Source organism: Panicum virgatum, chromosome 2K (genome assembly GCF_016808335.1).
Source record: "Panicum virgatum strain AP13 chromosome 2K, P.virgatum_v5, whole genome shotgun sequence".
Taxonomy (NCBI): Eukaryota; Viridiplantae; Streptophyta; class Magnoliopsida; order Poales; family Poaceae; genus Panicum; species Panicum virgatum.
The window spans coordinates 67,276,921-67,295,911 of NC_053137.1; the positions used below are offsets into that span (position 1 = coordinate 67,276,921).

Consider the following 18,991-nt stretch of genomic DNA (forward strand, 5'->3'; position numbering starts at 1 on the left):
CGAAGCACAGAGCAGCTTCGCGCACATGTGGTGTGCTGTGCTGTGCTGTGCTCTGGGTAAAATACTGGCACAGCAGAAGCTTCGCGTTTCCAAATCAGAAGTCATCATCATTACAGATCCCAACGAAGCAGCACTTTATAGAATGGGAATTAACATGTACAGAGTACTGTCATGATGACGACAGACGGGCCTGGATCGATCGATCAAGGGAAGAGCGAACGATGACGGATCGCATCGCATCGGTGCTACTGGTACCGCTACTCGTCGTCGCCACCGAAGAGCGACGTCCTGTAGTAGAGCAGGACGACGATGAGCATGAGCGCGAGCGCGACGCCGACGGGCGACCCCCCGAGGCGGTGGACGGAGTCCGGCGATCCCCCGAGGGCGAAGACGTTGGCGAGCGCGGCGGCGCCGCGGTTGGAGGAGAGGACGCGGATGACGAGGATGAGGGTGACGGGGAGCAGAAGGAGCCCCGTGGGGCCGAGGAGCTCGGCGATGGCGTCCGTGATGGCCTCCCCGCCGTCGCCCATGAAGAGCGGGCCCGCCACCACGAGCCCCAGCACCACCGCCATGAGCAGCCCGTGCGGCGCCCCGCGCGGGCCGTAGTACTGCTGGTGGTGGTACTCGTCGCCGCCGCCGCCCCTCATCATCTCTACCACTCTCTGTCTCTATGAGAGGAGAGGAGGGGGCGGGTGGAGTGGTGGGAGTTGGAATGTGTCGAGGAGGAGGCTAGCAGTAGGACTCGATCGGAGGAGGGGAAGAAGAAGGCATGTGTGTGGGGGAGCGGTCACATGAGGGGGGAGGGCTGCGCCTGCGCTTGCGCTTGCGCGGCGGGCGACCTTGGACTTTGTCGGCATCGCATGACTGTGGTGGGGACGCGCGCAGGCCATGACCTGTGCGTGCGTCACCTCTCTGCTTGTCTGCTTCACGTTCACGTTCACGTTCACCACAAGGGAAGAGATGGTGTCAAAAAAAAAACCTCAAACCCGTGCGATGTGATGGTCGAACCGCCTCGAGGGCCGGATTGGCACGCACACAAGTTTTTCCTTGGGCAGCTGTACCAGCAGGGAGTGGGACTAGGTTTCTCACCCAACCTTCAACTTGCGATTCTAGTATGAAGAACAGAAGAAGCGACTGGGCGAGCAGCGAGTCAATTTTTGGGCGGGGTCAGCGAGGCTGAAAGCTCCGTCGCCATAGACAATTCCCTTGTGCTGACAAGGCAGGCATCCGGCCTGGCCCCCCTTAAGATATGGGTACATGTAAGTACGTACGCAGCAGTAAACATTTTTGGCAGTTTGCTTACTAACGACGAAACGTACGTGTTACCGGCAACCTACATCGTCAGCATTCATGTCCTCCGATCCGTTTGGCAGTGCACGCGAACTAGGACCAACAGATAGATGCTAGTTGTTGTCGTGTACTAGGGGCTTGGTGATGGCCGGCTTGATCATGGTGGAGACGGGCGGCCTGGCCGCGAAGGAGAAGGCCACCTGGAAGGCGTCGCGGGAGGCCGACCGGAGCACCTCCAGGCCCACGCGCCTCGCCGTCGCCATTCCCTATGTTTTTCCTTTGGTCGAGCGAGCTTCTCTCCCTTCTTCTCGGCTTCCGGAAGCCGGCCGGAAGATGTCCAGCGCCCAGGGGGCAGCCATGGCTTATAAAAGGGACCGGCGGCCTAATTCTGGTGGGGGGAACAAGAGCGGTTGGTTGTACTATTCATGGAAGCCTGCTGCGGGCTCCAGAGGCATGCGCAAATGTACATTGCCTTTGCCGCCGCAGCACGTGATTTTAGTTTTTTTGATTGACGCGACGAGAAAAATATGGCCACGCCCATGGACAACGTATTGGCACAAGTCAAGGTTTGCTAGACAAACTGGACAAACCGGTCGTGTAATCCGGTCAGACCGGTCAAGGGAACTTTGTCAAATTGTCAATTGGGCTTTACCATTGTGTAGATCTCGTCGAGACGATCGAAATACATATAGGGTCTGTTTGGTTGTTTGACTAGATCTAGCCTGGCTAGAATTCTAAACCTGGCTAGACCAAGCCTGGGCTATGAGATGCAAGAGTCCATGTTTGGTTGCGTGACTTCAGTTAGCCAGGTTAGAGTATGCATATGTTTGATTGACTGATTATAGTTATAGAATCACCTGGGACTAGAGCCAAGGTGGAGTTACCGCACCTTTGCTGTCTCTACTCCTATTCTATCCGCTCATCAAATTCGTCAAGGGGCCATTGCTCACAATTATCACAGCACACACCTCATTAATTTCAGACACGGGGTGCTGTGAAAGCATATCAATTTCAAGATAACTGAAAAGAAGGGGAAAAAATAGAACACCGATTCCTAAATCCACTAATCCAAAAATGGAGTGCAACCTCAGTTTCCAACAATCGAATTGCATCGATCCAAATAAGAACAAGCCAAAAAGGAGACGGAAAGATTGGAGGAGGCAAATACGGAAGAAGCCAAATCCAACATATGTGTAGTCAATTTAGGCTTACGCCGCGCGTTGAGCACCACCGGCCGTGTGATCCACGACCCTGGTGGCTCTCTGAGGTGGAGTACATCCACGACGACTTGCTTGGCAAGTGCAGGAGCCGATGAGAAGGCTACGCCAGCTAGCAGCATCAGCGCCGGCGGAGAAGACAAGAGCCGGGAGTGGATGGAGATGGACTGCGGCGACCCGCGGGGAGCCGTCCCCATCTGTGGGTGGCCTCTCGGGCATCCCGTGGGGGGGAGCTGCCCCGGCTGCGCGGGGTGCGCCATTGCCCCCCGGCGCCGGCCGCGAGAGGGTGCGTCGCTGCCCCGCGGAGCAGCCGCTCCGCCGCTGCATGCGGTTGCTCCGGCGACCCGCAGGAGAGCGCCACCGCCCCGACCATGCAGGGTGGATCCGCCGGCCACAGGAGTGCGCCGCCGGCCCTTGGGGAAGTTACTCGGACGCGAGGAAAGGAGGAGGTGAGCGGTGGAAGGAGGTGATTCCATACGCACACTTGAGCTGGGACGGCTTGGCTAAGCCTGGCTCCCTAGAAACGGCCGATTCTTGCGTTTCCGCGGAGCCAGGCTAGCGACCCGTTGCTGCACAGCCGGGGATAGGCTAGGGGCTCTGTACAGGCATCCAAACGCTAGTTGGGTGGCCACCGGAAGCCTGGTTGGGAGTTAGCCACCCAACCAAACAGGCCCATATAGAACGTGCAATTTGGACTCCGGACGAGGAAGTTATGCCTCCCAAAAGACCTGCACTCCGATCTGACCGGTCCATGGCGGTCAGACCGGTCCGAAACGCCCAATTCAAGTTAGGAGTTGTATTTTGACACGAGATTTATTAGGGTTTCGACTCCTGAAGGTACAGACCACCCCACCCTATAAATATGAAGGATTATGACCGATTGAGGGTCAGCCTGGGCATTCGGTTAGAACCGAACCGAACGGTTCTTCGGTTCCCACAGAAATTCGGTTCCTAACAAATTGGAACCGATAGGTTCTTCTCAGAAATGGGAACCGAGAAAATTTGGTTTCGGTTAGTTCGGTTTGGTTCTGGTTCTAACCGAACTAATCGAGATTTACTAAACAAAGAACGAAAAAAGAATGAAAAAAGGAAAAATTTCGTCGGCGAGATGGGCTGCTGCATGCTCCCACGGCCGCACCATAGATCCGCCTCTGCCACACCCTCCCATGGCTATCGCTGCCGCCGCCGCGCCCTCCTCTGGCCGCCGCATCGTCGATCCGCCGCCGCCGCGCCCACCCACGGCTGCACACCGTCGTTCCGCCGCCGCCAAGACGTCGATCCAGGGCCGCCGTGCCCTCCAGCGGCCGCTGCGCCATCGATCCACCACCGCCTCGGTAGCGCGCCGTCGTTCCGTCGCCGCCGCGCCGAGATGAGAGGAAGGGAGGGAGCGGCCGGGAGGGAGGGAGACGGCGGTCGGGCGCTGGCGGCGGGGGAAGTAGGCGCCGCCGCGCAGGGAAGGGGGTAGCTGGGCGCGGACCGGGGCCTGAGGCTTGGGGTCGGGGTCGGGGGACTCGAGGCCTCGCCGATCGCCGCCTCCGGGGTCAGGGCAGCGGGCACTCGAGGAGGGAGGCGGGCACTCGGGTCGAGGTCAAGGGGGGAGGGTATGCCGGTATGGGACGGGTGGGGGGCACTTCATGTTAGGGTTTTCTTTTGGGCCTTGGGCCAGGTTCATTGCTTCATGGGCTAAATGTATGATGTTGTCGGTTCTTCGGTTAACCGACCAAAAAAACCGAACTGAACCAACTACTTCGATTCATGAGAACCAGGAACCGAACTTCTCGGTTTCGGTTCGGCTCCGGTTCTCGGTTTTCATTTTTTGTGCCCAGGGCGAATTGAGGGTATCCAATCGCATCTATCAAATATATTTTATCTTTTTACATTTTCTTCCAACCCTATGTGTTGTTCGTCTCTTATCTCCATGGTGTGTAGGGCCGCCCTAGCTGGCTTGCCGAGCCTAGGGCAATCCAAGGTGTGCTTGCCCTGACAGATCCCTCCCGGCGAGCGTTTGTTGGATCTTCATCGGTTTCCCGACGAAACTGATCTGACTTGCCACCAAACCGGTCCAACCAGATCTTGCGGAGGTGCTGCAAAGAGCTTTCTGGGAGGTGCATGTGACGGCAGGTTTTAGCTCAACACAACGTTCGTCTTGCTTCGGAGTCTTCCGGCTGCCGGGCCTGCTTGCAGTTCCCGACACACAATGAAGTAATTGCATGTTGCTCAAAAAAGTATTTGGGCTTGCTTTAGATGGGTCGGGGGCCTGTCCTCTTCAGAATGTGGAAGCCCGTTTACCTTTTCGTTCACCACGTATGTGATTGGGCCCTGGAATTAGCCACCTCTTGTTGCATTTAGGCCGGGAGCAAAGATTGACGGTTTTTGCTGTGCTGCGGCTGGTGGCTGGTGTTGATTTGTTGTGAGAGAAAAATACTGCTGCCTGGCTGGCGGCTGCTGGCTGGTGGTTTGATGTGAGAGAAAAATAATATTACCTGGATGCAGAAACAGACGTAAAAGCTCCGGTTTGCGTTTTTCTCCCAGGACACGCCACACCTCGCGACGTGATACACTGACACGAGTCGCCAAACCGCCAGCGGGGACTCCCTGCTTCGCCGCCGCAGTTTCTTAATGGTGACCACGGTTTCGCACGTAAGTGTGCAACGTACTTGCCCTTTCCGATTGTTTAATCGCAGCCGCCGGCGGCATCCACAGCCGCCGGCGGCATCGTGGCCGTGCCGCCCCCCACAGATTGCACTCCCCCCGTTTTCTGCCGCACCTGTGTTGGCTTGGCCCGCGGGCTCGAGCTCCACGACGGCTCGTGGCTGCCTGGCTGGCCCCACCCGGGCAGCCTCGGGTGGGTGGGCGACTGGGCGGGCGCCCGCGTGGCGAGCCGTGGTCATCGGCTAGCGTGAGCCAGCTCCGTACGGCTCCTCCAGTCTTCCGATTCCATTCCCCTCCGCGCCACCGCGCTCACCGCTATTAATCCCAACTCCCCTCTCCCCTCTTCTTCCACCGTAGCAGTCTAGCAGAGATCGCACACGCAAGCGCAAGCACCTGGATTGGGGAGCTCGGCTCGGTTCGTGACGAAGCTTTCCGGCGAGATGGCGGAGGAGAAGAGCGCGCTGCAGTCGGCGAGGGAGTGGATCGTCGACCACAAGCTCCGGGCCGTCGGTACGCTCCAAAGTCCTCTTCCCCCCCGCGCTGCCCTCAACTTCCTCGCTTCGCTTCCTCTGAAACCAGGATTTTGCTCAACTCTGTTCCCGCTCCCCCTTCTCTCTCTTTCTTCTGCGCCGCGCCGCGCCGTCCTGGGCGTCGATCGAATCGCTTTTGCTAATTGCTTGCCTTGTCTGTGCTTCATTCAAAGGGACGCTGTGGCTCAGCGGCATCGTGGGCTCCATCGCCTACAACTGGTCCAGGCCGGGCATGAAGACCAGCGTCAAGATCATCCATGCCAGGTCCCTTGCTTTCACGACCTACAATGCTTGCTGCTGCCTTTATTTGTCTGCTAAAAAAATAAATAAATAAATTGGCAAAGGTTGTTTGAGCAATCAGCAATGCTTGTCGAGGTAGCTGATCGTATTGCATTTTTTTACATGAAGTGCAGAATATGCTCGAGGCTTTATAGATAGACAAGGCTCGTTGTTGTTTAGGTGCTAGCTAGATGGAGATAGCTTCAGGGGGAAAACATTGATTGGTTCACCATTTTCAAATGTTATTTCAAATTCCTTTTTTGTTGTTTAGGTACTGTGCAGGTAAAATATAGCTGCAAAAACATCGATTGGTTTCAAATTGCTAGTTGAACAGCATATCTCCTGTGTATTCAAGGGAAAAAAAACGGCATATCCTGTAATCCAAAAGGAGAAAAGTCACTGGCTATGCAATCTGCCTTGCCCTAGTATATCTTATTTTTTCGACTTAATATACATTAACTTATTTGGATCTGAGAAAACTGACTATTCTTTAGGTTGAATGCAAGTACAACAGATACTACTACTAACTTTACAGTTTTTGGTATACTTTAACCACTTGGAATTTGTACTTGATACTCATACCAAGTAACCCGTGAAGTGAGTGGGGTGTATAAGGCACATTAGGCCAAGCATCTTGCCTCAATTAAGTTGCAAATCAATTAAAAAGTTTTTTTTAGGAAACTGCATATCCATTAAGTTGATAGTGCAGCATTTTATTTAACTCTACTTGCAAAAATAATGGTGTGGGATTGGACTTCAGTTAAAGGGAGAGAGAAGCACACTTTGCTTATCTGGTGTTCATTTGAGCGAATAATGCAAAGGAGCTAGTTCAGAAGCCAAAATAGTGTCAATGACTTCCCTGTTTGTGTTGCTGCTGCTGCCTATGTGCAAGTTATCCATTATTATTTTAGAGTATAGAGCCAATAGAAGCTTACAAAACAAATAGTCTTTCTATGTCCTGAGTACATCGGAAGAACACGTGTTAAAATAAATTTAGTAGAGTCAACCTGTGCATCCGCAAATTTATAACTTCTGAGGGATAGCAAATTCTGTTGCACAGAAAGCTTACTCTTTTCCAGCACAGATGATTAACTGGTCTCTTCATCATGGTTTGTAATTGATTTTTTTTATTCAATGGATATGTGGGATACACAAGGTTGGTTGTATAGATTGGTTGGTTCTTGTACACGTATTAACTGATAACCTTTTCCACTGGCTATTTTTAGGAAGCTTTATGCATAATGCCATGGATATGTATCATTACAAAATCACAATACGACAAACTTCTTAACTATTTAAGATAGTCTGTGATGGTTAATCTTTGTTATGGTCGTTTTTGGATAATTTTTTCATTCGCTACCTCTGCATTAATATACCAACTTATCATGTTAGCAGCATCAACCATGTCTTGTGCGTCAAGGTGTTCTGTCATCCAATTGCCTGCGGCTTATTATTTTTTCTTATGATGTATATGCAGATTCAATTACATTAAAATAAACTAGCTTAACTGCACTTAAATTAACTGCAGTGGATGCTATATTATATCTATACCATCTTGGCATTTTAGCGTCCTCAACTCATGTTCTATGAATCAATAATTCAATATGTTTTGTTGTGTTCTACTGTCTAATTATATATCCCTGGTGGCAGTGGTAGTCTCTGTTTCGTTTACTGCCTGTTTCATATCATCGAAGTAACATTGACATCTCCACTCATTATGTGCGCTAATGACATTTACCTTACATCTCGACTCTTTAAGTCTTTATGTGCGCTAATAACACGGCTTTTTTTTGCGCATTTATGTGTATATATTGGTAGTCAAGTCAAGCTGAATCTTAATTCTCTGGATGTTTTAACTTGGGCAGGTTGCATGCTCAGGCTCTGACACTGGCTGCCTTGGCTGGGTCTGCACTGGTGGAGTACTATGATCATCAGCAAGGATCAGGATCAAAGGTTCACCAATATGCAAAGCAGTTCCTATCATCTGATGGCAGCTCACAAAAAGAGTAGGCAGTGTGGGTGAGTTAGGCGTTGGTGACAAATTAGCAGCTGTGAGACATGGAATGGATCGGATGTTATTTTCTGATCAAATAATTTGTCTGTAAAATTCTGTGGCAACTTCTGAAAGCTTTGTCTGCTAATGGCCGCCCACTTTTATGTGTAAGCTACTGAACTAGCATTTCGGATGTTGCAATATGCCGATATCAGATGTTCCCCTGGATGTCTTGAATGGAATGCCCTGCACCTGTGTATTGTTGGCAGTTACCTGCGCCTGCACTGCTCTTGTGCTGTGGCAGATTTGCAGCTTGTGTTCTTCGCTTCTTCACCTCACAACCGGTGCAGACCTGAAGAAACAAGACGACATCATGTTCTGTGTCTTCAGTTGCGTTCTATGATCCTGTTGAGCTGAAGGCCTGATGTTTCGAGGTGCTGCAGTTTCAGCTTTCACAATGGTGCTGTTGTTTTGGACTGATGCCTCGATTCAGTCTCCTCGATGGTGCCATCCACAACCTCACGTTCTCCAGCTCTAGGGTGCAGTGGCGCACCGCTGTTAGCATCTCGATAGCTGCCATGCCGGTGGATACCAAGTGCAAAGGAGCTGAAGGAGTCTGGAGTCAAGTTCAGAAAGAAGAATGCAGCAACGGTCTTGGATATTGCATTCACAGGAGTAGGGTTGGCAACGGGCACAGACCCGTCGGGTTTTGCCCGTCCAGACCCGTGCCCGCGACACTAAAATGAGACCTGTTAAAAAACTCATGCCCGTTACGGGTTCGTTTTTAAGCCCAGACCCGTGCCCGTTCGGGTCTCGGGTCGCCCACGGGTCACCCGTGCCCGTTAACTAGCATAAGCATGCACTGCTAGTCTGCTCCACAGAGCCATGCACAGAGCCCGCGACACTAGCAAAATTGATAAAAATAGCAGGAATAACAATTTCATTGGTCACCAACCATAATTCTATATAGCCTAGTCATGCTAGATAGGAATTAGGATCATAGGACATAGTACTCGGCATTAACATTAGTTCATACATAAATGGCATACATAACCAGCTAGCCTAACCACCACCACTAGCAGTGCAGCACATGAAGTTCCATACATCACAGATTAACAGTAACCAAAATGAGGCACATACAAGTTCCATCCAAGCTCACAATTGACAAATAATAATAGCCAAAAGTAGGCACATCAATTCATCAATTGTTCCTTGAAGACTTGTTCCTTGCACCAAAATGGGAGCCACCACCTGAAACTCTTGAACATCTCAAATTGCAAGTTCCTACATGAGCATACCAACATAATAATTAGCAATTTAATCTGAGAATAGTATAAGAAAAGAAATATTGAAAACACATCACCTGAAGGCCCTCTTGAATATCCTGGAGACAAGACCAAAAGGTGGCAAGCTGCTTGTTCTTCTCATCAACTACAACAAAAAAGGATTACATTTCAGCAATAATAGCAAATATTTACATCAATGGACAAGTATATAAATAAAACAGCAATATACCTTTGTATTTGTTTTTAATCCAATCTTGGGAACACATGAGAGCCTCCAACATCTTTGTAGTGAGCCTGCTGCGATGCTCACTAAGCACTCTACCACCAGTGCTGAAAGCAGACTCCGAAGCAACTGTGGTTACAGGGATAGCATATATGTCCCTTGCAATCCTCCTCAAAGTAGGATATCTAGTCCCTGCCACCTTCCACCAATCTAAAACATTGAAGTTCTTTGTATGTATGCTCACAGCTTCTTCATCCAAGTAGCGGTCTAGCTCAGATTTGAACCCCATGCTTGCTGGCCTAAGAGATGCAATGTGTGCACCAATATCAGACAAGAAGTCATCACTATCTGGTGGTGAAGTTGAAGATGGTGTGCTATCATCCACGTCCTCTACCACATGGTACTCAGCCATCAATTCAGCCAACAAGTTCTTCACCTCAATGACCTTGTCCTCACACTCTCTACCACGCACACCGAGCAAGTCCTCATAGCAAATCAGCAGTACAGTGGCCTTGCATCGAGGATCAAGAAGAGTTGCAATGCCCATAAGCCCTTGGATGTCAGTCCAGTACTTGTCAAACTTGGCTATCATGTTAGCTGACATTGCTTCTGAAATAAGAGGCAAATACCTTATTGTGTTTCTTGTACCAATTTTGAACAGCGGCTGAAGTGCACCAACAAATCTTCGGAATCCAACATGGTCAACCATGCTTAAGGGATACTCATGCAATACTATCATTGAACTAAGCTCTTTTCTTGCAATTTCTTGATCAAATGTATAATTCTCGACTGTGACAGCCCCTGCATCAGTTCTACCAAATCTCAAAGAAGCTTGAGCTAAGGTTTTTCCATTCAGTTTTATCTTTCTCTGCACGCAACCCTTCAAATGGTTGTGCAGGTGCTTAGTCCCATTTGTGCTAGTTGCAGAAAGTTTCTTGCTACAATAGTTGCATTTTGCTCGAACATTACCATTGAACTTTACTCTCTTGAACTCCTTCCAAACAGCAGAGGTGAGCTTCCTCTTAGAACCAGCTTCAGCACCATCATCTTCCCCTTCAACTTCAATGACTTCATCATCGTCTTCTATCTCAATGGGCACCGAATCATTTTCAGATTCCACCTGAGGTGAAGGAGATCTTGAAGGTGTCCCAAACTCTGCTTGTGATCCAATTTACAATGGGGATTGGCTGCCACTAGCCGTAGCCATTTTTGTAGCCTACACCCACATATGAGATCAATCAGCATATAAAATATGAAGCAAATATATAGATCCTAAATGAACAGGGACACCAAATGTATATCAAATGACATATCATAGTCAGGTATTAGTATCATGATTTTTGTCAACATATAATATGACTAACCATGTGAAAATGATACTAAAATACATTCTTTTCAAGCAAAGTTCCGACTGCAGCGAGACCATGCTGTCTGCTGAACATACACACATCCAAGCATAAGTCCACGCGGCAGGAATCGAAGGAAGACAGCCATAACAATTGTACCACGACGCAAGCATAAAAGAAGTAAAGCACTAGAGCTGTGCAGCTTCCCAATCACGAGCAGCAGCAGGAGCAGCGGCACCAGAACACGCGCGCACAAAAACGAAACAAAAGAAGGAAAGTCACACCCCCCAATCCAATCCAGGAAATATTGATAAACCACACATTCAATTTCTAAAAGACAGCATAACATAAATTGAAATGTCACGAGTTCTTTTGCTTACTCTCAAAGACCGCACGATATTGCAGGCTGCTGGTGAAGTAGGAGACACGGGAGGCCGTTGCGCTCCTGTTGTCGCAGCAGATGACCTCTTAGCGAAACGCACGCGCCTGTTCTTCACAGCAGCAGCACCCTCGGGAACGCGTATCTTCGGATCTGCGGGGCCGTCGATGATAGCAGCTTGGGATGGAGGCGCAGGAAGCAGAAGAGGAAGGGATGCAGTGGCAGCCGGGGGTGGCGAGTCTCCTTTGCCGGCGTCCTTGTCCTTGGCCTCCAGCTCAACGCGACGGTCCGTGGCAGCGGCGTCGCTTCGGGACGGTGGGGGGTCAGTAGATCAAGCTGCAAAAAAAGGTTAATCGAGAGAAGCCGAGGAGGGGAAGTTCACCAGCTATCTTCATTGGATCCGGAGAGAAGCGCCATCTTGAGCTACTGCAGAGTGCACATGGAGAGTGAGGAAAGAGCGAGGGAGAGCGAGCTACAGGGAGAAAAGAGCGAGGCTGCGAGATCCGGCGACCTGCGAGGAAGGGGGCGCCGGCGCGCCGCACAAAACGCACCTGCACGCGGACGGCGAGCGGCGAGGGAGGTGGCCGGCGCGAGCGCGACGCACGGCACGTAGCCTGGGCGCGGGCCGCCTCCGCGCCTGAGTCTCGGTCCTCTCGGAGACTCGGACTCAGAGGTCAGAGCGACGGACGGACGGAGCGTCGGAGGCTCGGAGCCTGCTGCTTGCGGCGATGCCGATGCGAGTGCGTGCGTGCGATGCGCCCGCCGCCGCCAGGGGTGCGGCTGGGGCTGGGGGGAGGCCGGGAGGTGAGGGAATGATTAGGTTTAGGGTTTGGGATGGCTATTCTCTGTTATATACTCTGTATATTGGGTCAAGGTATTGGGCTGGATTATGGGCTCAAAGGCTAAAATAGAGGCCTGTATAATTATTGGGCCGGGTAAAAAAAACCCATGGGTTTACGGGTTCGGGTTCTACGATCCCAGACCCGAACCCGCGAACCCGATGGGTTCAACTTTCTGCCCATTAACAGACCCGCGGGTCGAAAAATTGACCCAGACCCGTGCCCTAATAGAGTAAAAACCCATCGGGTTTCGGGTTTCGGGTACCCGTTGACAACCCTACACAGGAGGGGTCTTGGAGTCCAGAGCTGAGGATCTATAACAATAGCAACTCCCCCTTCAGGAAACTGATTGTGTTTGAGCAGTGCTGTCCTGATAGCTGAAGCCATGTGACCGTCTATCACTCAATCTATGCAGCATTCATGGATTTCCTGGTTAGAACCCAGCAAAGGAAGATGCCGGTTTGCTGTACCTCAAAGGCATCCTCATCAAGTCGTAAACAGGTCAACAGGTTCTTCGGCCAAATTAGCAGCGGGGCTCACTATACTTCTGACAGGAGCTACCTCGGTAGACTGATCAAGTGATCAAAGATGTTGTGGCATATCAGGGCAAGGGCCGGACAGAATTGATGGAGGGCAGCCGTGGAGCGAAACTACTATACCAATCCATCGATGATCATTTCAGTCATAGCTGTCTGTGTGCTGCTGCTCCTTGCTGTAACAAACGCAGTTTCGTTGCTCCGTTGAACCGTATTTAAGCATTGAAACAGTGTGTGTTTCTTTTAAGGGGCATGTTATTGTGTGTATTTTTATGACTGTTTCAGTGATGGTGCAATCAATTTAGGGAAAAGTCCGGTTTACACCCTCCAATTATCGCAAAAGTCCGATTTTCAACCTTCAACTACGAAACCGGACAACATAGGTCATCCAACTGTCAAAACCGGGCAAATTTGGCCCCTGGGGTGGTTTTGAAGGTGGTTTTCCATTTGGTGAGAATTAAAAATATTCAATTTTACACTAAAAAAATTATAAGTAATTCATTTTAAGTCAAAAAATTATGCAATAGGTATTAAAAATTTTCTAAAAATGTAACCTATCTATTGTCACATGACTTGTGAGCTATTCAGATCTAATTTTTTTTATGTTCATAATATTTGGTTGCTTGCAGTTATGCCGATTATTTTTAATAACTAAGATTCAAATGGAGCAATAATAGATAGGTTACATTTTTAGAAAAATTTTGGTACTAGTTTCATATTTTTCTGATTTAAAGTGAATTAGTTTTGATTTTTTAGATCTAATTAGATTTATTTATTTATTTTAAAAAATGCAAAACCACCCCAAAGGCGAAATTTGCTCGGTTTTGACAGTTGGATGACCTATGTTGTCCGGTTTTATAGTTAAAGATTGAAAATCATATTTTTTATTAGACTTTTCCCATCAATTTAATATCCTAGTTCACTTTTCACTCTTGAAAAGAAACAGCGCGGTGCGGCGGCTCTATTTCTGAAATTGTCGTGATTAACACTGACAGGCCTGCCGCCTGCATCAGTAGCAGTTCATGTCGATGTAAAAGAAATTAGATTGGCGTGATCATCAACACTGGCATGCCTGTATGCTCTGGCTCTCACCCTGGCTGGCCTGGTGAGAATACCATGATCATCTGTCACTGTCAGGATCAGGAACCAAAGTTCAGAAGTATGCAAAGCAGTTCCCCTGTTGCACATTATCAACAGCAGCAACTATCTAGTCTTTTTTTTTAAAAAAAAAGACCGCAACTATCTAGTCTTTCAGACATGAACAAAATGTTTCCACTTAGTTGGACTGAAAAATGCTGACAATATGGCTTGCTAAATAAATGCTCATGATTGGTCTTGGTCTCCTTACGTTTTATCCCTGGGCTTGCTGATCGGGCCATTCAGTTTTTAGAGTGCTGCATCTGAGCTGCTAAGTAGTCGATGAGAATGTGATGAGAAATGACCGCATGCTTGCACATGTGACTCGCCGATTGTAAATTTGTAATCATCTTCGTCGTCGAACAATTCTCACGCAAAACTGAATAAGAGATGGCAGCATGCACTGTGCACTGAGAAATTAAAAAAATAAATTAAAGCCCCATGTTCGGTGAAGATCGTGGCATGCTCTGAGCCTCTGATGCTCCTGATCTGCAGAAAAAGTGTGTCACCAGTGCTGAGAAGTTGATCGAGAGCCGTGATCAGCCATGTTAAGCACACCGAGTCGCGCGCGAGGCCGGGTCAAGCAGAGAACCCGGAGATCCATCGGAGCTCAGAGGTTAAAAATGGCAGGCAGCACGCATGCGTCGACGTTGCAGGGCGCATCCCTTCTTCCGTCGCTCTATGCGCCTACACAGCGCAACCGATGTACGCCTGGCGAAACGAGGAGAATATGTTCAGTGAGAATGTGAGATGTAGGACACCTCACCTTGTACTTACTAGACTGCATGCGCTGTCAGACACTGACGCTGTTCCAAAGCAGTTGGCTGGAGAGCTCACGTCTCGAGTCGATGGCTGGTCGCCCTGTTGAAGTGCAGTTTCAGGCAAAAATTATAGAAGGTGAACAGTCCCTTGAGGGGCTGGTAGGTTGGCATGCATCACCAGCAGATTTCTGAGGCCCCAAATTAAAGTCAAAACCGTGTGACACACATGACAAAGAACCATTATGACTGACGGAGTATTAGTGCTCGCCATTACCAACTCTGAACTTTCTTAAACGATGATTTTAAAACGCAAGTCTATCTTGATCCTTCATCCGCCGTAACTTTCTCTGCGAAGGGAAGCTTCTTCTAGATCCAATAAACATCTCTACTGAAGATGCCCCTTGCAATTAGTATCAAACTAAACGCGCCCCCACATGATCAGATTCGTTTCATTTCTCTTTATGGAATATAAAACTGCAAGAGGTGAATGCCGGTAGTACGTTGGTGGGATCAACTAAAGCACATGCTAATACGCCAATAAGCTATGGAGGTGACCGGTGACACATCGGTGTTGCTTCCAACATTAGGTGCTGACGGGTGAATTGAGCCCTCCACACTTTCCTCTCCATGACTCCTTGGTGGTGCTTCAGCAGCTGGTTCTGACCATTCATTCATTGTTTCAGGAAAAAGGGATCAAAAGGGGAAGATTCCCAGTGGCGATTTGTGGTGTCATATTCAGAATTTTTCCAATTGGACCAAACCGATAGCTTGCTTGCTAGCATTGCTGCATGGTTTGTAGCCTGTCGGTGTCTTCATGCCCATCTTCAGTAGGAGTATGCTGGAAGATAGCAGCAGAAGCGGCTGGGTAGCTCCGTGGTTTTTTGCTGAATTGCATGAAGCAGGAGCCTTGCAAGATACTACTGTACATTCTGCACATGATAAGAACAGCATCTATATGTATCAGAATTTTCAGACCTTAAAGGTGGAAGTGCGCAAGACAGAAAATGTCAGAGAAACTGACCAAAAGCTCAGCTATGGGCTACAGAATCAGGAACAAGTGAATTGTTTGTTTGAAGAAATAAGTAAAAGAAAACAAACAACTCAACGCTTTAAGAATGGACCTTACCAGCTCAACATTGAAAGAATTCAGGAGCAGAGACCGCGTTGTTTATTTACCTGAAGAAGACTTATTTACAGAAACCAAAGAATTTTGAGATCTCGGTTACACTGAAACTCCATAAACACTACTACTATTAGAAATATTTGCCATGGCTCAAAGCGTTGCAAGTTCCTGACAATCAGCTTAATATAATGGGGTAATCTCGGTCAAAATAACAATAGTAATAAAAGCCTAATATCTTGAGCTCAGTGCCAGCATCTGTCCATAGGGAACATATGAAATACAGGACGTAGGTTGTCGTTGTGAGACATGGTTATGACTGGTCTGCAGTCCCCTATGCTAAGCTGATGAACCATGAGGAAGGAAATAATTGAGGGACGTGGCCCGGTTCGAGTCTCCATCACCGCTTCCACCAACTCGTAACGGCCTAACACCCTTGTCTCTTTCTCAACGTGCGCTTGCCATTCTTGACCCTGCTATCAATCATGAAGCAAAAGGGAGCTCAGCACAGGGAGCAAGCAATGTGCAGTGACTTCAGCACTGGTACAATGATCCTGATTCCTGAACCTTTTGCCAATCAGAGAGTTGCATCACGTACGTCTTCTTCATCAGCTTGGACAGAGGGTGTGCTATTGGTCACAGTGAGTTGGAAAAAGGATGGAGCATTCAGCATACATGATTGCGCAGAACTGTCGGTCCCGGAATCACCGGAAGGTTAACAATTTTGCTGCAATGGGAAGGAGGATGCTGATCATAATTCACCAACAAAAGGGAGAACTGAAAGTTGTACGTGCCTACCATGTGGACGATTGAATAATACAATACGGTGCTAAGCCCTCAGGCAAAAAAAAAGGGTACTAAGCCGGCATTGTTAGTTTCAGGATTTCTCTGAAGACTTGAAGGAACTCTCTGCAGCTTTTGCTGAATTTCCCAGGTCGGTCAGGCAATCCCTGCCTAACTGTACCGCCAAACTTAGATCCACAAAAAGTGCAAAACACATGAGCTCACATCTGATGCGCAATACAAAATTACTAAACTGGTATCTGGACTTTCCAGACTGAAGATCTGCAGTAGTTGTTCATGAACACACAAGCACGCACCAACCGACCCTTTTACACCCTGGCTGCAGTGACCGGGAGCTGCCCATGTTGGTGCCACCAACCTGTCCGTGCCTTTCTGAAAGCCTCATCTCACCTGCCATTTGAATGTGGGAGGTTTGGTCGTAGTTTTCATGTTGAGGTAGCTCAGGCCCGCCTAACTGGTGAAGCGAAGACATCTTTTTCAGGCTACTGGAAAACCATCCCGTCGTCCTACGTACGCATCGTGTGATTTTCAGGGGTGCTGATGCGCCGACAGACAGTGTCGGCCCTAGTTTTCAGGCGTACGTGATGGATCGGATGGATGGCTGGCGTCTCGTCTCGTCGTCGGACCGGCAAGTTTCCCGGCGATCGAGCTCGGACTCGACTCGATGGGGGACATGCCTGCCCTTGCATTCCTGCAAGTTTGGACTTTGGCGTGTGCTAGCGCCTAGCGGACGAGGTCGCCATCGTCGCAAGCCATATATTTTCTTTGTGGTGCCTAATTCTCCGTGAAAGAAAGGAGACGGAACCGGAAAAGAGTCCCGGTTAGGGTCGACGAATTAATTAGGGCTCGTTTTCTTGCAGGTCGCCTTTGGTTTTCTCGTTCACCGTCCATTAGTTTTCCTTCTCCTGGAAAGCAATGCTTAATTGCATGTATATGCTGAAAGGTACGGTATTCACCATGTTTTCCTCTCTTTTTTTCAAAAGAATTTATGATGAAAAAATTGTCCATTTTTTTTTTGAGGTGTTGCGAGATTTGCAAGCACTACTTGTCTTGCAAAAGCTGGCAGCGTTTTTGAGTTGGATGATTGGATGGATAGACTCGTACATTGACGTTGCCGACGCTCAAGACTTGTGGCCGGATGAGTCCCCCCAAGTGGAAAAGGCAACATGCCAACGTCCTAGAGAATACTCGTCCAACCTCGGAGTTTTTTTTTTGTGCATGTCAACGAAGCAAGCTGACTTTGCGAGATGCCGTGGTTACGGAAGAAGTTCAGGTGTGATTTCTTGTAAATGCATCAACCAAGCCGTCGACCGTGGCCGCGCGCCAACCTCGGCGAGCTCACGTGCCCAAGCAAACCAATGGGAAATCTGCACGTACAGACAGGCGGGCGGCGACGGAGCGGTGTGGAGGATCGCCGGTGCGCGGATCCACCGGAAAAGCCGGGCTCCCGCCGTGCGCAGCTGATCCAGCATCTAGACCTGCCGCTGGCCGACTCGATCGGCACAGACGGCCTCCAACCGCCCGGCCGGTTTGGATGGTCAACACCGCGCGCGAATCAAGGCTCAGTTTCTTCTTGGCGTAGACCCCCTGCCCTGCGTAGATCCAAGCAAGCCACGACGGGAGGCAGAAAAGGCCTGCACGAGACGGGCGCGTTTGGGAATTGGTATGGCCAGAGCCCAGGCAGGTCGCGACTGTTCGCCTGCTGTTGACGTGCCAGTTACTAATTAACAAGCGTCGTACGTAGCACTCACTAATAATCGAGATGATGTGGTTATCTAGTGAAGCTGCTATCCTATCATATCCTCCGGTCAAGTTTACTGACGACTCTTTGCTTTACAAAAAAAAATAAAAATAACAAAGGTTTACTGACGTCTCAGACAAAAGAAACGGCTTGTTTTTATTTTCTGAAAGTCAACTCTATGTGATTTTGCTCATCCGAGGTGCAGAGCAAGCAGAGACGATAACGTGTGACTTTATTTGCTGGATCTCCGCAGCGCGGTAGAATTAGGCAGACAGAGACACGTATCATCAACCCATACTAAACTAGTCCTCACTATTAAATTCTCCTACCGATCCGTTACTCATGCATACAGTTCGCTACTGAGACAGGAACCTTTGCTGGATGATGATGTGTACGATGTACTAATAAAATCGCCAAAAGGCAGGCAGGCAGCATGCATGCATGCATGTGTGTGTGTGTGTCCATCCGAGTTCGTACGACTGCACCTTGAATTGAAAGGTTTTGTCTATTTTGCTAAATCTCGACATGCAGGCAGCTTGCAGCAGCACTCATTTTTGTTTTCTTAAGCTTCTTGAAATACCAATTGATGGCATGGCAAGCCGTCCAAGAAAAAAGTGCAGCCTGATTTCCCTGCCCTGTCCTTGGTTATCGTAGGGTATATTGGTTTGAAATTGTGGGTCATTTTAGTTTTGATCTAAATCAAAATTCTCTAGTTTGGACAAAATTTATTAAAAAATGCACAAATAATATTTACCATATATCAAACTAATTTCGCTAGATAGGGTATGAAATGTATCTTTGCGGCACATTGATTTGATTTGTCACATGTTGATATATTTCTCTATAAATTTGCTCAAA

The 18,991-nt window shown here is 48.9% G+C and overlaps 3 protein-coding genes across 4 annotated transcripts; 1 reads left to right on the forward strand and 2 right to left on the reverse strand.

The window, feature by feature from the left end:
* Window positions 1-65: 65 nt before the first annotated feature.
* On the reverse strand, window positions 66-798 carry LOC120694828. Its single transcript, XM_039978121.1, has one exon. The coding sequence runs from the start codon at window positions 648-650 to the stop codon at window positions 258-260; it is 393 nt and encodes a 130-aa protein (XP_039834055.1). The 5' UTR covers window positions 651-798; the 3' UTR covers window positions 66-257.
* Window positions 799-5,415: 4,617 nt separating this feature from the next.
* Window positions 5,416-8,198, forward strand: LOC120694830. The gene is made up of 3 exons (XM_039978123.1): window positions 5,416-5,669; window positions 5,863-5,953; window positions 7,834-8,198. Exons 1-3 carry the CDS (start codon window positions 5,600-5,602, stop codon window positions 7,976-7,978), a joined length of 306 nt encoding a protein of 101 aa, XP_039834057.1. The 5' UTR covers window positions 5,416-5,599; the 3' UTR covers window positions 7,979-8,198.
* Window positions 8,199-8,921: 723 nt separating this feature from the next.
* Window positions 8,922-10,663, reverse strand: LOC120694826 (zinc finger BED domain-containing protein RICESLEEPER 2-like). 2 transcript variants are annotated; one of them, XM_039978119.1, is made up of 3 exons: window positions 9,477-10,659; window positions 9,325-9,392; window positions 8,922-9,245 (listed from the first exon to the last, which is right to left on the reverse strand). In XM_039978119.1, the coding sequence occupies exons 1-3, from the start codon at window positions 10,207-10,209 to the stop codon at window positions 9,231-9,233; spliced, it is 816 nt and encodes a 271-aa protein (XP_039834053.1). In that variant the 5' UTR covers window positions 10,210-10,659; the 3' UTR covers window positions 8,922-9,230. The 2 variants fall into 2 exon arrangements, with proteins under 2 accessions (XP_039834053.1, XP_039834051.1); XM_039978117.1 differs by having other exon boundaries at window positions 8,922-9,392; window positions 9,477-10,663.
* Between the last annotated feature and the right edge of the window lie 8,328 nt (window positions 10,664-18,991).

Coding starts and splice junctions, on each gene's coding strand:
- LOC120694828 (XM_039978121.1), bottom strand. CDS start 650: ATGATGAGGGGCGGCGGCGGCGACGAGTACCACCACCAGCAGTACTAC.
- LOC120694830 (XM_039978123.1), top strand. CDS start 5,600: ATGGCGGAGGAGAAGAGCGCGCTGCAGTCGGCGAGGGAGTGGATCGTC. Junction 5,670..5,862: donor CCACAAGCTCCGGGCCGTCG/GTACGCTCCAAA, acceptor CTTCATTCAAAG/GGACGCTGTGGCTCAGCGGC. Junction 5,954..7,833: donor GTCAAGATCATCCATGCCAG/GTCCCTTGCTTT, acceptor TAACTTGGGCAG/GTTGCATGCTCAGGCTCTGA.
- LOC120694826 (XM_039978117.1), bottom strand. CDS start 10,209: ATGATAGTATTGCATGAGTATCCCTTAAGCATGGTTGACCATGTTGGA. Junction 9,393..9,476: donor GATTAAAAACAAATACAAAG/GTATATTGCTGT, acceptor TTTTTGTTGTAG/TTGATGAGAAGAACAAGCAG.